Here is a 20,670-nt window from a genome sequence, read left to right as displayed (position 1 = left end):
TGCTTTCTTTGGATGTTTTGGCAGTATTTTTAAAGTACATGTGCATTTTTGTTTCTTCATGGTTCTTAGTGTTGTCGTTGCCTGCATGAGCCTGCATGTTCAATATTGCTTTTCTTCCGCATCTAATTAGGTTAACCTGTGGATTTGCATGCAGTTCCATTCATTGCGCTCATCAAGATAAAAGGGCTTTCAGACCCAAACAGCATCATTCATTCTGAGAACTGGACTATAACTCTACCCTGTATTTCAGGTGAGGTAATGGATTATTCAAGCAAGACTACAGGTCCATACCCAGAAACACGCCAAGTCATTTCAGGAGTTGGGATTAGTACCCCGCAGTATTCCACAGCAAGAATGACTCCACCTCCAGGACCCCAGTATGGTGTGGGAAGTGTTTTGAGGTCATCTAATGGTGTTGTCTATTCTTCAGTAGCAACTCCAATCCCTTCCACATTTGCTATCACCACTCAACCTGGCTCCATTTTCAGTACCACAGTCAGGGATTTATCAGGTATTCACACAACAGATGCAGTGACTTCTTTATCAGCCCTGCATCAAAGCCAGCCAATGCCTCGATCATATTTCATAACAACAGGTGCATCAGAAACAGACATTTCAGTAACAAGTATTGACATCAATGCTAGTCTGCAAACTATTACTATGGAAACTCTTCCTGCTGAGACAATAGACTCTGTTCCGACTTTAACCACAGCATCTGAAGTGTTCTCTGAGGTGGTCGGAGAGGAAAGCACTCTTTTAATTGTCCCTGATGAAGACAAGCAACAGCAGCAACTTGACTTGGAGCGAGAGCTCCTGGAACTAGAGAAAATCAAGCAGCAACGCTTTGCTGAGGAACTGGAGTGGGAACGTCAGGAGATTCAGAGGTTCCGAGAACAAGAAAAGATCATGGTTCAGAAGAAGCTGGAGGAGCTGCAATCTATGAAGCAGCATCTTCTCTATCAGCAGGAAGAAGAGCGGCAGGCCCAGTTCATGATGAGGCAGGAGACGCTAGCTCAGCAACAGTTACAGCTTGAGCAGATCCAACAGCTGCAACAACAGCTACACCAGCAGCTTGAGGAGCAAAAACTTCGCCAAATCTACCAGTATAACTATGACCCCTCTGGAACTGCTTCCCCACAAACCACTACTGAGCAGGCAATTTTGGAGGGTCAGTATGCCACTCCAGAGGGCAGTCAGTTTTGGGCCACTGAAGATGCCACCACTACAGCATCTACTGTGGTAGCCATTGAAATACCACAGAGCCAAGGATGGTACACTGTTCAGTCTGACGGTGTGACGCAGTACATTGCTCCGCCTGGCATCCTGAGCACTGTTTCAGAGATACCTCTGACCGATGTTGTGGTAAAAGAGGAGAAACAACCCAAAAAAAGAAGTTCCGGAGCTAAAGTTCGGGGACAGTATGATGAGATGGGGGAAAACATGGCCGATGATCCACGGAATTTAAAAAAGATAGTGGACAGTGGTGTACAAACTGATGATGAAGAAACTGCTGATCGGAGTTATGCAAGTAGGAGGAGAAGAACTAAAAAAAGTGTTGATACCAGTGTCCAAACTGATGATGAAGATCAAGATGAATGGGATATGCCTTCCAGGTCAAGGAGAAAAGTGCGTTCGGGAAAATATGGCGATAACACGACAGAGGGTGACAAGACCAAACCCCTTTCCAAAGTCTCCAGTGTAGCAGTTCAGACAGTCGCAGAGATATCTGTGCAAACTGAACCAGTGGGAACCATAAGAACACCTTCCATACGAGCACGGGTGGATGCCAAGGTAGAAATAATTAAGCACATTTCAGCACCTGAAAAGACTTACAAAGGGGGCAGTTTAGGATGTCAAACAGAAACAGATTCAGACACACAGAGTCCTCCATATCTGGGTGCCACATCTCCACCCAAAGACAAGAAACGCCCAACACCTTTAGAGATTGGTTATTCATCATCTCACCTTCGGGCAGACACCACAGTCCAGCTGGCTCCTTCCCCACCCAAATCTCCAAAAGTCCTTTACTCTCCCATCTCACCACTTTCCCCAGGCAACGCCTTAGAACCAGCCTTTGTACCTTATGAAAAACCCCTCACTGATGACATAAGTCCACAGAATGTACTCCATCCAGATATGGCTAAAGTTCCCCCAGCAAGTCCTAAGACAGCCAAGATGATGCAGCGTTCTATGTCTGACCCCAAGCCTCTGAGTCCAACAGCAGACGAGAGTTCCAGGGCTCCTTTTCAGTATTCCGAGGGCTTCACGGTAAGAGGGATTCTATTCAGCTAGAAGACAATGGATGAGTTGATGTTAATCATGTGTTTGCAGATTTAGAAGGTAACAAAAGTAGCATGTAGAAAGTGAAATACTAAAGTTGAGGGAGCACATATTTCACATACGTGAGGAGGGAACCTGACTGGGGGAGGGGCAGAAAGACCATATTCACTTAAAAGTAGGGAAGGAAAAAGCTGTTATGTAAGACAAACCGAACAAAGTTGGTTGTTTTATGAAGTTTGAGACTGAAGTTCTGTTCTTATCTGAAAATTTGTGAGTTGTAGACTGCTTTCAGTGTATGTAACTAGCATTCCTGCCCCCACTTGATGGGATAAACACTAAATATAAACAAACAAGGCAAAGGATGAAAGAAGAGGGTACATTTAGATCAGGGTGCTAAAACTCATTATTGGAGTGTTGGTCAAATGTATGTACTCAGTCTCTTCTTCCAGATAGAATATTTACCACAAAAGCACAGCATAAACTCACTGACCAAGATGTGGGAAGGGGGCAGTGTGATACACCAGCTCCAGTTCATCCATGCATATTTTGTTTGTGGCGATTTCCTTAAGCTAACCTCAAGTCAGTCTCACTGGTAGTGTTTAAGAAGTATAACTAACTTTTACGTTTCTCTGAATAGAAGGGATTATTTTATGAGGCAGCTTTGCCTATGAGAAGAAATAGATAGGTATTCTAGGTATATAAAGGTCTCCATAAATTTGAATTAGAAATATTAATTAACCATAATAGCAGGCATATTGTAGTTAATAAAATAAATTATATATGGTTTAAGTATGAAATAAGTTTTGAGGGTTTTTTGTTTTTGTTTTGGTTTTGGTTTTAATTAATGTTTTCCCTAGTGCAGTAGTTTTCACTTCGGGACCTTCAAACTCCAGCTTCTAAATACAAATAATCTGAGATATTGCTATTTCCACAGATCCCTAGGTGTTAAACAGTGGCCATAGTTTATAAAATAAAATAAAATTTATATAATGTAATAAGTCTGTTTATAGTTATATAGATAATGTCTATAATCATCTGTAATAATGAATCATGTTAATTAAAATTTCACATGTAAATTTCCTATGCTTGTGATAGACTTTAATTATCTTCTGTATTTCCTTCTTAAGGAGTATTTTGAACAAGTAAAACTATCCTTATGTCAGTACAAAAAAACAAAATCATAGTCAGAGAGTCACATATTGAGATTCCACTCAATTTTTGGTTAATTCATGATGGCTTTGCTTCCGGAACCTATTAACTTGGTTGGAAAAGTTATTTAAGTAATTATAGCATATATTTATTTTTATAACTATGGCCTATAAATTCACATAAATAATGAAATGGGAAAACAGTATGTTTTGAGTTTTTAAAGTAGTGTTCTAACCTTTAAACCTTTTGATCAGTTATGACTGAGATTGAAGTTTTTAGTATTTTCCTCACATTGTTCTCTTTGGCTTTGTAAATGTACAGGGAAGGAAACAACGGGCTCCATGAGTATACTAAGTAATATTAACAATAATAACTAACTTTGAAATATCTTTAGGTTACTGAGCCTTGGAGCATAATTTCAACTTCTTCTAGATGGCCAACTTTAACACACACTAAGATATGGGATAATTGCATACAGACTTAAATTTATTGTGCTATTGCATGCATAATACAAATACAACGTGGTTCATTGACTATATAAGAAAAAATAGCACATTAGAAACATTGTAACTAATTTGAGTATGGCATGCATCTTATGACTTGTTTAGATACAAATGTTTAGACGTTCTCTGAATCTATTTTAAAATGTCAGTTTCTTAATGTTAATGATGGTTAAAAATAACCTCCATAAGTAACATTCATAGTCAATGTTTAAATAGTACATTTAACTAGTCTAGCTCAGTAATTTGCAGGCTGTAAATTTTCACAGACCACTAAAATGAGGAAAAAAATTGCCATTTACTAGACATTAAGATATTGGTAGGACCCATCTAACACAAGGTAAATGTTATAGTATATAAAAGTCCAGATTAACATCTTCCCCCAGTAGCTCAGGAGAGGAGTGGTTCAGAGAAAACATTCTGGAACATGAAGGCTAAGGTCTTGAAGAGAAAGATGAAGGTTATTCCAAATAACAAACAAAAGTTATTCACATACTCAGACTGATAGATATACAGCTAAGAGCAGGCATTTTATTTTTATTATACTTTTATGTTATATTTAATAATTATATTTATTTATATTTAATAACAACTGAGTGGTGACTGAGAGGTTAATTACAAGGAACATAATGAACTAAATTAGAAAATCAATGTTTATTTCCTTTGTCCATGGAAGTTAGATCAAACTCATCACGATTTCACCTCTAGACTCCTTGTTCTTCCCTTTCCTGTAATCAGTTCTCCAAGGAACAAGCAGAGTAGTTTTTGATTAAATTCTATGTAAGCATATATATCACTTACTTCACAATTTAAACTCACTACTAGAATCTTACTGAGTTCAATAAATACTTTCTTAATGAAAGTATTCTTCATGAAATATATTATTCTGACTGTTTTCTCCTCTCTCATCTCCTCTCAGATCTTCATATCTGCACCCATCCAACTCCGTGCCTTCTAACTCTCTTTTTTAGAAAAAAGCAGTTAAAAGAGAATAAAATAAAAAGAAAAGGTAAAATCCTGAGAAATGCACTCACACACACACACACACACACACACACACACACACACACACAAAGAAAATAAAATCCATAAAAACACAAAATCAGAAAATGTAATATACAAGCGAAAGACTAAGGTACAAAATGCCAAAGCAGAAAAGTATGAAATACAAAAATATTCTCCAAAAATACCATTGAGTTGTTTTTATGTTGTCTCTCTACCATTAGGCATGGACCCTGAGACCCTTAAGTATGGTATACCCAGGGAGGCTCCATTGGAGAACATTAATTGTTCCTTTGCAATCAGTTGTCAATTGGAGATAGCGTCTTCATTAAGGATGGGAGCTCAGTCCACTTCTCCTCTCAGTATTGTGACCTTGTTTGTCTTAGATCTGAGCAGGCTCTGTATATATATATTGCCTCAGTCTCTGCAAGTTCCTATGTGCATGAATCCTGTTTTGTCTGGAAGACACTATTCCCTTGATGTCTTCCATCTCCTCTGGCTCTTACAATATTGCTACCTCCTCTTCTGCAGAGTTCCCTGTGCCTCGAGAAGGTATATTTGATAGAGATATATCATTTAGGACTGACTTTTTCAAAGTCTCTCACTATCTACACGTTGTCCAGTATTATGCCTCTGTATTAGTATCCATCTATTGCAGAAAGAAATTTCTCTAATGGTGACTGAATGAAACATAGACCTATAGGTATAGGAGAATGTTGTTAGGAGTCATTTAATTGTTGTGTTCCCTTAGCAAAACAATAGCATTTGGTGTGCCCCTAGGTCCATGGCCTATCTAATTTTAGGTTCTTGGCTATCTAAGCAATGTCAGGCATGGTTTCATCTCATAGAGTGGACCTTAAATCCAATCAGATGGTTACTCCCATAATATTTGTGCATCATGCAGTAAATCATGCAGGCAGGTCATCATTGTAGACCTCAGGATTTGTAGCTGGGCTGGTAGTAACCTTTCTCCTCTGAATGTGTACAAAGCACCTTCTAGTACTATGAACACTTGTCTGTAGGGGTGAAGAAAGCCCTGGATAGAAACCACATTGATTTCTCTATGTTCGATGAGATATATAAGTATTGTTTTCATCAATACGGCTTTGCCGAGAGCAAGCAATAGCCTTGGCAATAGCCTGAGTAGTTTGGGGGTTTCAGTGTCTCTCCTCTGGCCAACTTAATGAAATCTACTTACACTGGAGATTTAGGTTGGTGACAAAAGAAGTCTAGTTTCAGCTGTGTCTCCCTCCTCATTTGGTGACTCCATTTAGATTTTATGTTAATATTTTAAGAAGCTTCTACTGCATGTAGATTTCCATAGACCCCTCAAAAATGGTCCTCAGTGTTAGTTTCTCTTCTTCATACACCCTTCCTGTCTTAGTTGTTTTTCTATCACTGTGAAGAGACATCATCGCCAAGGCAACCTTTAGAAAAAACAAAAACAAAAACATTTAATTGCAGTTTTAGAGGATTAGTCCATGATTGTTATAACATGAAGCAGACATGCATGGAACTGTAGTAGAGACAGAGCTAAGGGCAGCAAGCAGAGAGAAAGAGATACTGGCACTGACATGAGCTTTGAAGGATAAAAGTCTACCCCCGGTAACATACCTCCTCCAACAACCTCAGACCCATTCCAACAAGACCACACCTCCCAACACTTCCCAAACAGTTCCACCAACTGGGGACAAGCATTTAAATATAGGAGCCTATGGTGCTATTGTCATTAAAACTACCATACTCCCTAACCGTTATCTTCCCTTCCCATCTCCATTTAATACTGCTATTCTAGTACACCCCCATCTTTCATAAATATATATTCTATATCCCCTTCCTTGGGTGAACCTCCCCCCCCAGTCTTTACTCTTTGCATAGCCTCTGTTGTTATATGGATTGTGTAGTTGTATATCCATTGAAAGCCTAAAAGCTAACATTCACCTATAAGAAAATATATTTGTCTTTTGAGATCTGGTTTACTTCACTCGGGATGATTTGTTCTTGTTCCATCCATTACTTGTGAATTTTATGATTTCATTTTTTTAAAAATAACTGGATAATATTCTAATGTTCAAATCTACCACATCTTCATTTTCCATTCATGTATTGGTGGGCATCTAGGCTGTTTCCAGTTTCTGGATATTATTAACAGAGAAGCAATGAGCATGAATGAGCAAGTGTCTCTGTAGTAGGATATAGATCGAGTCTTTTGGGTATATGACCAAGACTGTTATAGCTGGATCTTGAGGTAAATCTACTCCCAGCTTCCTGAGGATCTGCCACACTGATTTCCGATGAGTATTTCCCTTACCCTACGTCCTCACCAGCAGGAGCTGTCATTTGTTTTATTGATCTTTGCCATTCTGACTGGTTTAAGATGAAATCTCCAAGTAGTTTGATTTACATTTCTTAAGAAGGCCCTTTATAACATATCCTGCCTATCTCACAATGTCATCTGTTACCTCCTGAATATTTTCCACTCCTTGCTCTGCTCCAACCACTAGCCTGCTGTGATTTGGATGTACCAGTATCATCCTCATTATTCTAACCCAGGGTCTACTTCTGGATTTCTATCAGGTCTTAGTATATCTCACTCTTACTTGATGAGTTTTTGCTCAGATATTCAGCAAAGACCAGCCTGCCAAACTTGCTTATATACAACACTTATGAGATTAAGTCTCACCTCTGCCTCTAAATTTATACATAATGTATATGAAATATTATCCTTATTATATAGTAGAATATATGTATCAATATGAAATAATAGCATTATTATCCAGAGAATATTCATAATTCATATAAAATGATATCTAGGAGAATATAAGGTTAGATTTTATTCATGTGTAAGGATTTTACTTGCTGAGTTCACAGCTTTATATAATGCACAGAAAAATGATTGACAAAAAAAACAAACTCTATTTTTTTTCCAGTTTAGAGGGTGTCACAAATTTTTAACTACCACTAAAACAAAAAACAAAAGTTAAGTCTGAAATAAATAAACAATATTCACTCACTTGCTAAATAATGTATACATTCTATGTATGTATATAGTATATATAATATATATATATATAAAGCAATGTACACATTATTGTATAGTTCAGTGTTATATAGTATCTCATTCTGTTTTATCCTTTTTTGTTTTTCTACCTCCTGGATGTACAAGATTGAACTTTTTGAGAATTTACTTCAATCTAGTTTTTACTTATTTTTTCTTTTTCTTTTTTTAATGTATTTGTGGAGTGTCTGAAACATTGGGTCCATGAGAATTTTATATCTATCTATCTATCTATCTATCTATCTATCTATCTATCTATCTATTTTTATCAAATGAAGTTTATTTAGAACAAAATATACTTTAAGAACTTAATTCTAAAAGAGAGCCCAGAGATTGAAAGGGTCCTACTTCCATGAACACCAGGAACAGGAACATGCCCAGCAGGGAGGTAAGACTACCAACCTAGCCAAAAGGAGTAGCAGGGCCCATGGAGCTGGCCATGGCAGCCAGCCCTCTTCTTAGGTTGTCCCACAGTAGCCATTTTCTCCTTCTAGGCCTACAACTGAGAGCTGACATTTTGCCTTTACCTTTCCAAGTAAGTAAATGTAATCCAGTCAACTGGGGACAACAGTAATTTAATGTATCAAGCATGGCCTGGGATGAAGGAGTCTGTCACTGGCTCTCAAACTCCTTCTCCTTCAGCCATGGATCCAGGTAGCTACTGGTGGCACCTCTTTTAGTAGGCAGTGGGCTCTTCTGTAGAAACTGGCTGGACCACTGGGGTAAACCTGATTCTTCCTTTTTGGGTGATTCTGTAGCCAACCGTTGTTGCATCATCCTCGTCCTTTTCCCAGAAGAACCTTCTCAAAGTGCAGTCTGGAGAGAAGCATGGACTGCTGGACTGAGGGCTCTTGTACTAGGGGCAGGACTTATCAGGGTCCCTCTACTGTGGGAGACCCATCCGCCCTGCAGCACAGGCCAAATGACACAATGTTTGTCTACACATTCTTTGGCACTGCCTCTCAGACTCCTTTCCCCTTGGCGGCGGATCCCTGCATGTCTGCCTCTCCTATTTCCAGCGGATCTCCATGAGGGTTTTAGAATTTAGAGGAAACAAACTGTGTTCCCTGTGTCCTTTCTCTTCCCTAATGAGACCGATTTGCATCACTAACCCAGGTAATCCATAACTTCAGAAGGGAATGTTAATTCAGCATGTCAGGAGAGAAGGTGACATTAGCCACTTCAAGAAAGCAGTGTAAATTCTAAGTGTTTGCCTCAGGCTAAGAAGATCTGAATTCAAAGATTCATTTCTTGAAGAACAGCAAATCTTTAATGATTTCTCCATCAAAAAGATGATGTATTTCGAGAAAAATGAAACGTTAATCTTTCCTCAATAATGCATAATATTTTTTCACTTAAAAGGCTATTGTTGAACATGTTACCACCTCTCCATGACCATAGAAAACCAAAGTTTTAAAACTGCCTGTACCTTTCCCCGGATTTTTGTTTATATTAACCCAAGATCCTTTACACAAGTTGATGCAATTCATTGAGCTGAATGTTACAAGGCTATATGTTCCTTCACTGATTGCTGTTTTGATAGCTATTTTTTAAATTTTGGAACCCTTTAATTTTTATACTGATACTATCTAACAAAATTTACTCACATATTAAAGATATGATTGTAAATACTACAAACATCATCTTTTCTAGGTCTGATCTTTCTTCAATCTTTATGTTGTTCACATATTTGCTGGGATTAAGTCACTGAGTTAATGCCAGAGAAAGTACCTACTTCCCTTACTAGGGACCCCACTTGGAAACTGACTCTATGGGCTACATCTGAGCCAGGGTTTTAGGTCCTCGCCATGCACTGTCCTTTGTTGGTGTATCCTTCTCTTCAGGTCCCCCAGGGCTCAGTTTTATGGCTCTGTTGGTCTCCTTTTGGAGCTCCTGTCCCTCCAGGTCTTTCTATCTCCCCCTTCTTTCATAAGATTCCCTGAACTCTGCTCAAAATTTGGCTATGAGTCTCATCCTCTGCTTTCGTACCTTCATTAGAAGTGCCTTTCAGAGGCCCTTTGTGGTAGGTTCCTGCCCTGTTAACTGTCTTCTCCTGCTTCCAATGTCTGTCACATTTGTCCTCCTGAATGAGGATTGAGCATCTTCCCTAGGGTCTTCCTTGTTGTTTAACTTCTTTAGGAGTATAGATTTTAGTATGTTTATCCTATATTATGTGGCTAATATCCATTTGTGAGTGAGTATATACCATGTGTGTCTTTCTGCTTCTCTGTTAATTCACTCAAACTGCTTCTTAATGAAAATGACAGCTATATCTTAGAGGCTAAAAAGTAGCCTTACTAATACCAGTTTGGAATTATAGTTCTTACTATGTCTTTTCTTGGCTATATATGTTTTGGAAAAGCTACTAAATTTTTCCAAGTTTAAATTTAATATGATGATGATGACGATGATGATGATGATGATGATGGTGATGAATAAATATTACCTTGATATTATTTGGCTAGTATTTGATTTAGGTAAATAGCCTGTGAAAATTAGTTTAATGACTACTCAAATCTTGACTGCAGGTATAGGAGTCATGATTCACTGTTGCTGTAGTTTCTTGGAATGTAAACATTTGGACACAATCTTCATCTTTTTAAAGAACAGTCATTTGCTCAAGGAATACATAAGAATTGTGTATTATTATTTAAATATGTTTTGAACTGAAATAATATTATATCACTCCAATGCCTGCCTTTTTCTTCTTCACCTCCTCTCAGCCACTCTCCCTCAAACCTCAAACCCTTCTATACTCCCACTTCAAGTTGATATCCTTTCTTTGTATATACACATGTGTATAGCCTTTTAATATATGTTATAAACATGGTTTTATATATATATGTTGTTGTGTGTATGCATAAGCATCTATAAATACCACTTGTTGACTCTATTTTTGTTGTTTATGTGTATATGATTTCAAAGCTGACCACTCCACATTGGAATCCCAATAAGGGGCCTCATCCCTGGGAGAAGCTTGTTTTCCTTAGCTCAGCACTCACTAGTTGCCTAGGAGTGAGACCTGTAAAATGTTCTCCCTTTTCTATTAACATGTCCAACAATACTGCCACTGTTTTGTTCTTGTTTATGTAACTATTTCTCAGAGAGATTGTTTCACTGAACCTGACCTAAACCTGTCCTGAGACTGTCTCACACTGATTCTTTGCTATTCTGGCTCCTATAATCTTCCCTTCCCTTCTTCCCTGATGTTCCAAAAGTTGTAGATGCAGGAGCTGTCATTTAGACATGTCATATGTTTGTTGGGGATGGACTCTACACCATCTGTTAATCTGTGATTTGTGTCCTCTATGGTTTTCTGTGGTGATCTCCATTTTCTCTCAAGAGAAGCTTCTTTAATGAGAGGTGTAGCTACACTTATCTGTGGGTAAGGATGAGTTTTAGAATGTAGTAAGGAAACATGTCTGTTTACAAAGGTGTGGTACTAGATATTTTTCTAAGATCTCTGACATCTCTAGCCCCAAGAAGCTAAGTTTCCAGTACCTTGTAGGATTTTCCTCCAGTTAAGTACATCTTAAATCCAGTTTGACAGCTCTTGATGTCTGTCAGCATGTGAGTGGTATTTATTATGTCATCATTGCCATGCTAATAGTTGTGGTTCATAGGTATTGCAGCTCAGTAGGACTGTTTAATTGCTTTCATTTTCTTGGCAGCTTCATTAAGTTTTCTAGAACAGTGGAAAGTAGACTGCAAGAAAGAGGTTTTCAGGTCAAATCTAGTTTGTTTAAGTGATCTGAATCCTGTGCCCTAAGTGTACAGTGTCTTCAGCAATGGCCCTGTGCCCAAGGCATGACCCTTCTTTTGGAGAAGTCCCTCAAGACCTGGCTCAGTCTCACCTGTCAGAGAGGGAGACTGGTAGAGTGAACTGGAGAGCTCATCAGTTGATCTTCAGGGAATCACTTCTGTGTCTTGACTCATGGTTTGCCACCAATGATAACCTTAAAAAGTAAACAGCTGTCTGGAGTCTCCAAAGGTGGAAACTTCTACTTGTCAAAATAGATGGCTGCTTGTCAAAGTAACACAAGAACAGATTATTGGCAAGGTAAACTTTAGGCATACATCAAGAAAGTTGATAAGGTTAGCTATATATCTAGAAATATAGTGAATATATTATGTGTTTATATTTATTTCTATATAATAAATTACTCCAAAGTTCATCTTAAAATATAAATATAGGAAAGATTTTTTTTTCTGGAACAAAATCCTTTTTGTAATTGATATCTGCTGGGAAAGAAAATGTCTCTAATGGAGTGATACTGGGTATATCAACCACACTGCAGGGCAAGCTTATGCTTACGGGTAGTGAGTGGGTCAACACAAAAAGACATGATGTTTTAATGTGCTTTTGATGATGTTCTTTTAATTAACGGGGTCTTATTTTGTGTGTTTGTTCATAAGTACCTGAAGTTGGTTTGACAGAGGGGGTATAACTGAGAGGAGTTGGGGGAGGGAAACAAGATGGACAAATTATATACCATAAAAAATTAAAAATAAGGTCAAAATATATGACACACCATCAAAAACAAGCATGTGCTTGTCTTGCTTTCCAAAACACCCTTACATTAACACAGAAATTCAGTTGGCTTCATCAATATTCATGTTCGCTCTGCGTCACAAACCTTATTAGAAAATTGCCATCCTTATTAGAAAATTGCCATCTCACAGTCAAGTCTTGCTTGATGAATTCTGCATTTGTGAGGATAATCTAACACGAAAGATTCTGTCCCTTTGTTCTATTAACTTTCACCACCAGTGATCACTACTGTCCATCCATATTGTCCTTCCATTCTTACAATTGTTTTCTGACTCTAAATTACATGCAGTTTATCTACTTCAGAATTCATGTGTACCTCTCATATGTAAACACACTTTCTCAGTGATTCTCAAGCATTTGCTCACTTTTGTTGTTTGGGGTTGCCCATAGTTCATTGAAATGCCCTGCATATCAGCTCAGCTGACTCTGTACCCCTTAGCTAAGCGTTCCCCCTATTGTCTCAAAATCTACCCTGAGGGAAATGATATTATAGAGTGTTTCATTAAGCCACTTTATTTTGAGGTGAATTGTTGTAAGGCAATAGATACCTACCTAAGACCATAACTTTAGGCTGCTTTACTTTATAACTCATTTCAAACGTGATTAAAAAAAAAAAAAAAAAAAAAACCTCATTTATAACTTGATTCAAATATAGTTATATTCAAGCACTGGAAATGTGAGGAAGTTGATGAACCTTTCTTGTCTGATTTTTCTCATGTATACAGTAGAGATAATAGAATTTTCCCTAAAAGAGTATTACAAGTTGAAATAAGTCAGTGTAAGTAACATAGTAAGATATAACCTGAAATTCTTAATATCACATATATGTGCTACACCTAAACACCTACTACCACTCTTTTCAAGGCATATCATCCTTTGCTCCTGGGCCATATGAAGAATTATGGCACTTTTAATAATCTTATCTCCATTTCCATCATTCTGCACTTTAAGTAGAATGCTTTCCATATGTAAGTGATATGACTCCAGTAAGTCTGCTTCAGTATTGTCCACTGTGGTTATATTGAACTTTTAAGTAAGCAATATGAATATCAGGAGACTCCCTGAATTTCAAGGCCTATCACATGACATCCCAATGTCCTTCTTTGTACTCCTCAACTCTATCTAGTCTACTGAACAACATTCTTACCAGCCTGTCAGTTCCTGCCCATGCATAGAAGTAATAGACATTTGTATAACCAATTAATTTTAATATAATATATAAAAATGTAAGAAATATCATAAAAACTGGAAGTGTTAAAAATAGCTAGTTCTTCAGGAACTGAGAAAAGTGATTGGCCAATGCCTACACCCCAGCACTATTGGGATGGGCTCATTTTCTATGATATTATTTCAACATTGGCAACAATATTTCTAATTTTTTTTCAATATAGAATGCTTTAATATTCATCCCTTAGATTTTAGTTAAACCTCCTTTTATTTCTACTGTGTCATAACTAAAAGATCCATATGGTTTCTGGTTTTGACATCTGTTCTACCATAAGAATGTCTGTCTGTTCAAAGAACACACTCTAAGAATTATATAAATGAAAACATTTAAAAAACCATTATGTTGAAAGTCCATCAATGAAATGGTAAAAGAAACCAAAATATTTGTGAAATATTCTTAAAGTTTAGGTGAAGTAGAATGTACATAGCCCAATAACTAGTTTTAGGAAAGATTCTATGTTGGGCATACTAAAGTTAGGAAAGAAATTATATACCACAAAAACCAGTCTATGCACTAAACTTTGGCCATTTCAGCATTAGTTTCTGCTTTTGCAGTGAACTGACAGTTTTGTTGTTGTGCTGTAGATGATAGTGACGATGTTGATGATTTTGTCACATCACTGCGATAGAAATTCTGTATCAATCAATATGTTTGTTAGATGAATATACTAGTCATAATAGTGATTTTTTCAAAGATATTCTCTGATAACTGCATATTAAAATATCATTTCTGGAGATAGAATCGTCAACAGTTCTTGTTTGCATGATTCAATCTTAACTTCGTCTACTTACCTCTCACCTTTCTACACATGCATGAACATTCTGTGATCAGTACACGTGTGTATCCATATGCTCATGCCTTTGTCCATGAATTTTGCTGCCAAGCACCCTTTCCTTTATAGACCTTGGATTTTCTCTGAATGTTTCAAACTACTGCACAAGTTGCCTCTCAATTTCAATATGTATATCAATCAATTTGTGATATAAAATCTTTATTTTACTCTGCCTGAGAACAAAGTATAAGCTTTCTTTCTAAAATGGGTTGGGTTAATTATAGTCTATAGTGAAACATTTCTATTCTTTTTTAAGCTGCATAATCTTCAAGAAACCAGAGCCATTCATCTTTACATAATCACAGAATACGACAAAAAGTAAAGATTTAGCATATACTTATCAGACAGTTGGATGGAATGATAATTATAATTCTTTTATCCCGAATATTTATCCACTTTATTTTAGACCATTATGAGTCTAATATATTCATTAAGAGTAATTTTTTTGAACCCACCGTCTTCAATTTAGGGGATATACATTATGCTTTGAGAATAAAATGAAAATCTTAAAAGATATATATATATATACATATATATATATATACATATATATCACAAAGAAAAATATACGAAGAAAATTGGAATTAAAAGACATTAATGATCATTTTTCAATACTTTCCCTTAGTAGTTAGGATTGACCTTTTCTTAACTACTAAGTATAGAATTTATTTTAAAGTATCATATGTGAAAACATTGTTTTAATACATTAATATTATTTATCATATATCCTATTGTTTTCATTTGTGCTGTAAATTACCTTCTTTTAAAATATGAACTTTGCATAAATCACATTGTACTTGAGCAACAGTGTTAAACAAACATAGACTAAGGATCATCTCTTATTTGTTATTAGTATAATATGGACCTAATTGTATAAACCACTGAAGTTACAAATATGTGAAACATACAGTTAAATATACTCCCTAACTACTTATGTTCTGATGTAGATTCAATTAGATATTATATACTGAGATATTAATAACACTGAATGCACAGTAAGCTTTGATATAGTTTTGGTATTAATCTCTAGTTATTACTCTTAAAACAATGCATTCTTCCCAGTTAACTGATATCAATATATAAAGAATGTGTCAGTTTGTTCTAGATATTTTATATCTTTAATAATTTCCTATACTATGCTCACAAAACACAGAATCTTATCTACTGTGTGCCTCTTTGGGTAATACTCTTTTTTTAAAACAATAACCCCCAAACCACAACCCAGGCTGTCTTAATAGCAAGCTGAGAAGTTACTGCATCCTCAGGTTGTTTTGTTGTTTGTTTGTTTTGTCCTCTTTTGCTTTTGGATATAACATAACTGTTCTCTGCAAACTGAGCAGATTCTGAGAAAATTGGTGCCTCTGAAACCGTGTCCTTCTGATACTGACACTGTGTGGCATGCATAAGCTGTGACATTACGCTTCTTCCATAGTGCTTCTGAAGTCTTCTGATGTTATACTTGGGCAATGTGTCATATTGCTCCTGTTTATGTGTAAAAATCTGTTTAGTGTGTCAATTCTGTTGAATTATTTTAATTAGTTTAATTTACTCATATTCCTTTTGTTTCTTTTAAGGAGTTTCTTAAGTGATTTACATAATTTTTTTCTAATTTTCCATTAAGAGTTTCCAAATTGGCCTCAATCACACTGAGCTTGGTGACTTAAGAGAATGAGTCAGGACAATCAGGAGTTCTAAGCCACCATTGGCTAAACATAGAGTTAGTGCTACATGTGTGCCTATATAAACAAAACAAAACAAATAAAAAGAAGCAAACAAATAAACAAAGAAACCCATACAACAAAAATCTTAAATCACTAATATATATATATATATATATAAATTTACTGATTAAATTAACCTTATAAGATGTGTGTTCTTATTGGCAGAGAATTTGCTTATCAAAGATATTATCTTGTTTATCATATATTTAGAGTAAAGGTAAGAAGTGTAATGAGCGTGTAATTTGTATTGATAATACCGTCTTTAACAACATGTAAAGCCTGTATATATTATTCAATAATATGCTAAATGATAAATCTTTTTAACTGAAACCAATATACTTTTATCCTGCCCATCCTGAGAGTAATAATAGAATACTTATTGAAATAACTAGCCTTTTCATATAAGGCCTGTTTTTGGGAAAAAACAACAAACAAATTTTAGTTGACTAAGACTCAATCTTAATTGACTTTAAAAAAAAAATCTTTGATCCATAAGTTTAGATTGACCCCTTTTTTAGCATTTATATCATATGAGCTAAAGTTTTATATTTAGCCATGAATATTATCTTTACTTTTTTCTTGTTTTTAATACAATTTTTATTACAATTTATTCACTTTGTATCCCAGCTTTATCTTTACCTCTTAAATGTGGGTCTGAAGGGACTAGTTATAAATATCATATCTTGGAGGACCTCTCCTAGCAGTAAATTACGTAACAAGTGGTGAATTGGAAAGCATTTTTTATCAAGATTTGAGAGAATATGGTGAGTACAGAGAATTAAACATATGGGTGGGGGATTGTGTGGTTACTGTTAATTATCAGCTTGACAGTTAGTCTAGAATCACCCCAAGTTAGCCCCAAAGCATTCTTGTAGGGATGATTTAAGCACTTGTTGCTTTGACTGCCTCACAGTCATAGAGTATACTGGTGTACTCTGTGTCATTATAAATTATGTCTCCTTTAGCTTTGCTTTTGTGCACATATTTTACCACAGCAAATAGAAGAAACACCAAGACATTGAGTGTGTGATAGTTCCAGAAATCATGGCAGAATAATTTTGTTGACATATAATTACCAGTAAAGAAATTTGGAGAATTATGAAAAGTGTTTACTTACTGATAAATTCTCCTCACAGAGATGGCCTAAAGTATGGAAGCCATCTAGAAAGCTGTTCTTGTCCAATTGTGAAATGATAAGTCACTAGATAAGCAAAGTTTCCTTCAATTTAAAATCAGGAGCTTGTACAAAGATTACCCTAGAAAATGTAAACACTCTTATCAGTATATAGATAACTAATATGTTGATAGAAAGGCAAATTGTTATTTTTTATATAGTAAAAAAATTAGTCTTGAGGATTGCATGTCTGATAACAATGTCATACCATTTGTTGTTTTTTTTTTAACTGACACTTTAACAGCAGTGTGTACTCTGTCCTTTTCTTAAAGATTTTGTCATTGATCGAGATAGTTTCAGAAGGATTTTACCTTCTACTAAAGCATTTACTGAATTCTAAATTTTACTAATGTATTCTACTAAGGTAAAATGCCATTCTGAAATCTGTTTTTGGAATATCAGAGTTTCCATGGAACTCTGCTTTTGGCTGTGATAATAGAACAAAGCAGTTGAGAGGGGAAAAAAAAAACAACGAAGAAAAAAAAGAAACATTATGGCCTTTGAACTTCACAAAAAGCCTTTGAAACAGCATATGTATTGTTTTCTTCATTGTCATAAAGACATCTGAATCAACAGGATGGAAGGGGAGAAGGGAAGGAGAGAAGCAAACATAGAAACATAAACATATATAAATGCATCACCTTAGCAAAACTTCTAAGAGCTCTTTCTAAAATACTTTATACAGATTTGGAAAAAGAAGAAATTAATCTCTTTGGGACTTTCCAGAAAATATAAGGCAATAAATGTCACACAGACTGGCATCTCTAATACTCTGTCCAGTGAGGTAGAAACTCGTTTTCTGCTTGGCTGCTCAGCCCAAGAGCAATGACTTTCAGCAAGAAAACAAAACAAACTGGGACAAAGGTGCATTAAGGGAAAGCTTAAAGATGACTAATGAAATACTGAGTGCATTTTCAGTTTATTGGAAACATAAATAACTCCTTTTAAGTGTGCTATATTAGTTTGTTTTAAATCTTTTATTACCAGGATACTATAAATTAGCTCACACAGTATTTATTATTATTATTATTACTATAATTCTTATTATTTTACTTTGATTTTTGCATCTAGACTCTTAGAATTAAGGTATCTTATGAACAATTTAGTTCCATTCACAAAGAGTAAATTTCCCCTGACAGTAGTACACATTTAAGATTTTATTATTAAAAATCTGATTTTTACCATAATTTAAAGATATTACTACCATCCTAGTACTGTTTTTCTAGCATTTTGATTATGGAAACAGTTACTCATATGGTCTGGAGCACTGAGATTGAAAAGACTTGATAGCTTTATTTCATATATGCAAGATACTGCACCCTGTTGCAATGTATGATGGATTTGAGATAGTTCAAGAGTATTTAAAGCATTTTTCTATAAGTAGACGATTTAGCATTGTTTTCCATTAAACCTGTGAGAATGGAGGACAGAGAGGAGGATAAAAGTTTGCATGAACTCTTAACCAAAGGCATACCGTGCAGGACAGACTCTTGATTGTTTCTACACTTGACTGACCGCTGTTTTGTCTCAAAATTGCTAATTCTTGCTGTAGAGGGATAGGTGTGGAGACGGGAAAGTAGTCTTGATGTTGTCATTGGCTTTTCAGAGTTAATTTTGTTGCATTGGGTTTAATTAGATACAACAGTATGTATTTTCTTCTATACATTGCCGTATGCTTTCTACCACTTCATCATCATTTTGTAACTTCTCAAAGCTAAATGAACATGGTAAGTCAGTTTATGTTTTATAGACTTATTTGAAGGAGGCAAAATCCTCTCACATTTCTATTTTCTTTCTGATTAATGATTTAGAGGCATGAAGGCTTTTTGTATACTGACCTGAAAAAGTCAGATTTGGATAATATATATATATATATATATATTTGGATAATATATATATTATTTTTAGTAAGGTTACAAGAAGAAAAAGGCCTATTCTCATACTCAAAGTGAATAGAGTTCCCAAATTTGGAGAATAGAAACAGAATGGGAGAAATGACATCAAAATGATCTTTCTCTGTTCTCAAGTTCTGTATATTTTCCAACATTAAAGGGTACAAATCACATATTATCTTTACAATATCAACCTTTAGTATAATAAGCAGCATATGAGTGTTTAGGGTTTATTAAAATTTTCCCCTTAGATTTCATATAGATTTTCATTCTAATTCTTTCTTTCCTAAATTTTTTTATTGAAGGCTAGGATTTTCTGATTTTAAAATTAGGTTTAGCCATGCAACCAATCTCGCTGAGTAATTCTAGTTTTTAATTTTGCAAAGTAATAAGTACAACATTAGGGTTTCCATGTGTATTTAATTACATAATTAATTATTCTTTTAGATTTGGTAATGGATACCAGTCTAGAATGAATTCTAGAATCTATGAAGTCTTCTAGTCAGATTGGCAGGTTTGTTTTTTGTTTGTTTGTTTGTTTTTTCAACCTAACCTTTTCATAGTTAATGCAGTAGTGGAAAGTTTCCCGGGAATTGCATAAGGTTATCATGCTGCTGTAACAAAATAACAAATGCTAAGCATTTTATTAAGAACAAAAATTTTGGCTATCTAACAAATTTGGTTCCTGGAAGTCCCCTATCAGCCCTTCTTTCAGGCTAATCTTTGGTGATGGCCTCATTAGCCAACATGGTAGCCAAAACAAGGTGAAGAAGAAGAGAAAGACGAGGAGGAAGAAATGACTTTCTTTAAAAAAAAGCCTATCCAAGGAAGGGCCATTCCTACAGGAAAGAAGAGCCATCTCTTTCTTAAACTAAGTCTAGCTAGCCACTTGGGATATCAGTATTTTGACCATTATACCCCTTGCTTAAAAACCTTCTATGTTAGTAGAAGCAGGTGGCTCTTGAGAAATGGTTCAAATGTTAAGAGCACATACTGCTCTGCCAGAAGACCAAAGACTGATTCCTAGAACTCTCATCAGGAGGTTCACAACTGCTTGTAACTCCAATCCAAGGAATTCCTCACACATACACATAATTTTAAAAATATTTTAACTGGGCAGAGTATTGGAATCCTTATGGAAGAAGAGGGAGATAGAAAGACCTGAAGGGGACAGGAACTCCACAAGGAGAATAATAGAGCCAAAATACCTGGGCCCAGGGGGCCCTGCAAAGACTGATACTGCAACTAAGGACCATGCATGGAGAGGACATAGACCCCCTTG

At 35.8% G+C, this 20,670-nt stretch overlaps 1 protein-coding gene across 6 annotated transcripts in view; it reads left to right on the top strand.

The window, feature by feature from the left end:
- Window positions 1–20,670, top strand: part of Pclo (piccolo presynaptic cytomatrix protein) — a 321,060-nt gene that overhangs the window by 161,517 nt on the left and 138,873 nt on the right. For 5 of the 6 annotated variants that reach the window (XM_060373892.1, XM_060373894.1, XM_060373891.1 and 2 more), the window contains exon 6: window positions 251–2,268. In XM_060373892.1, the coding sequence (XP_060229875.1) occupies window positions 251–2,268 (2,018 nt within the window). The remainder of the gene's footprint in view (window positions 1–250; window positions 2,269–20,670) is intronic. The other variant, XM_060373895.1, reaches the window with a different exon arrangement.

The sequence above is a fragment of the Meriones unguiculatus genome, chromosome 21 (genome assembly GCF_030254825.1).
Source record: "Meriones unguiculatus strain TT.TT164.6M chromosome 21, Bangor_MerUng_6.1, whole genome shotgun sequence".
NCBI lineage: Eukaryota > Metazoa > Chordata > Mammalia > Rodentia > Muridae > Meriones > Meriones unguiculatus.
This window is presented reverse-complemented; position numbering and strand designations above follow the sequence as displayed.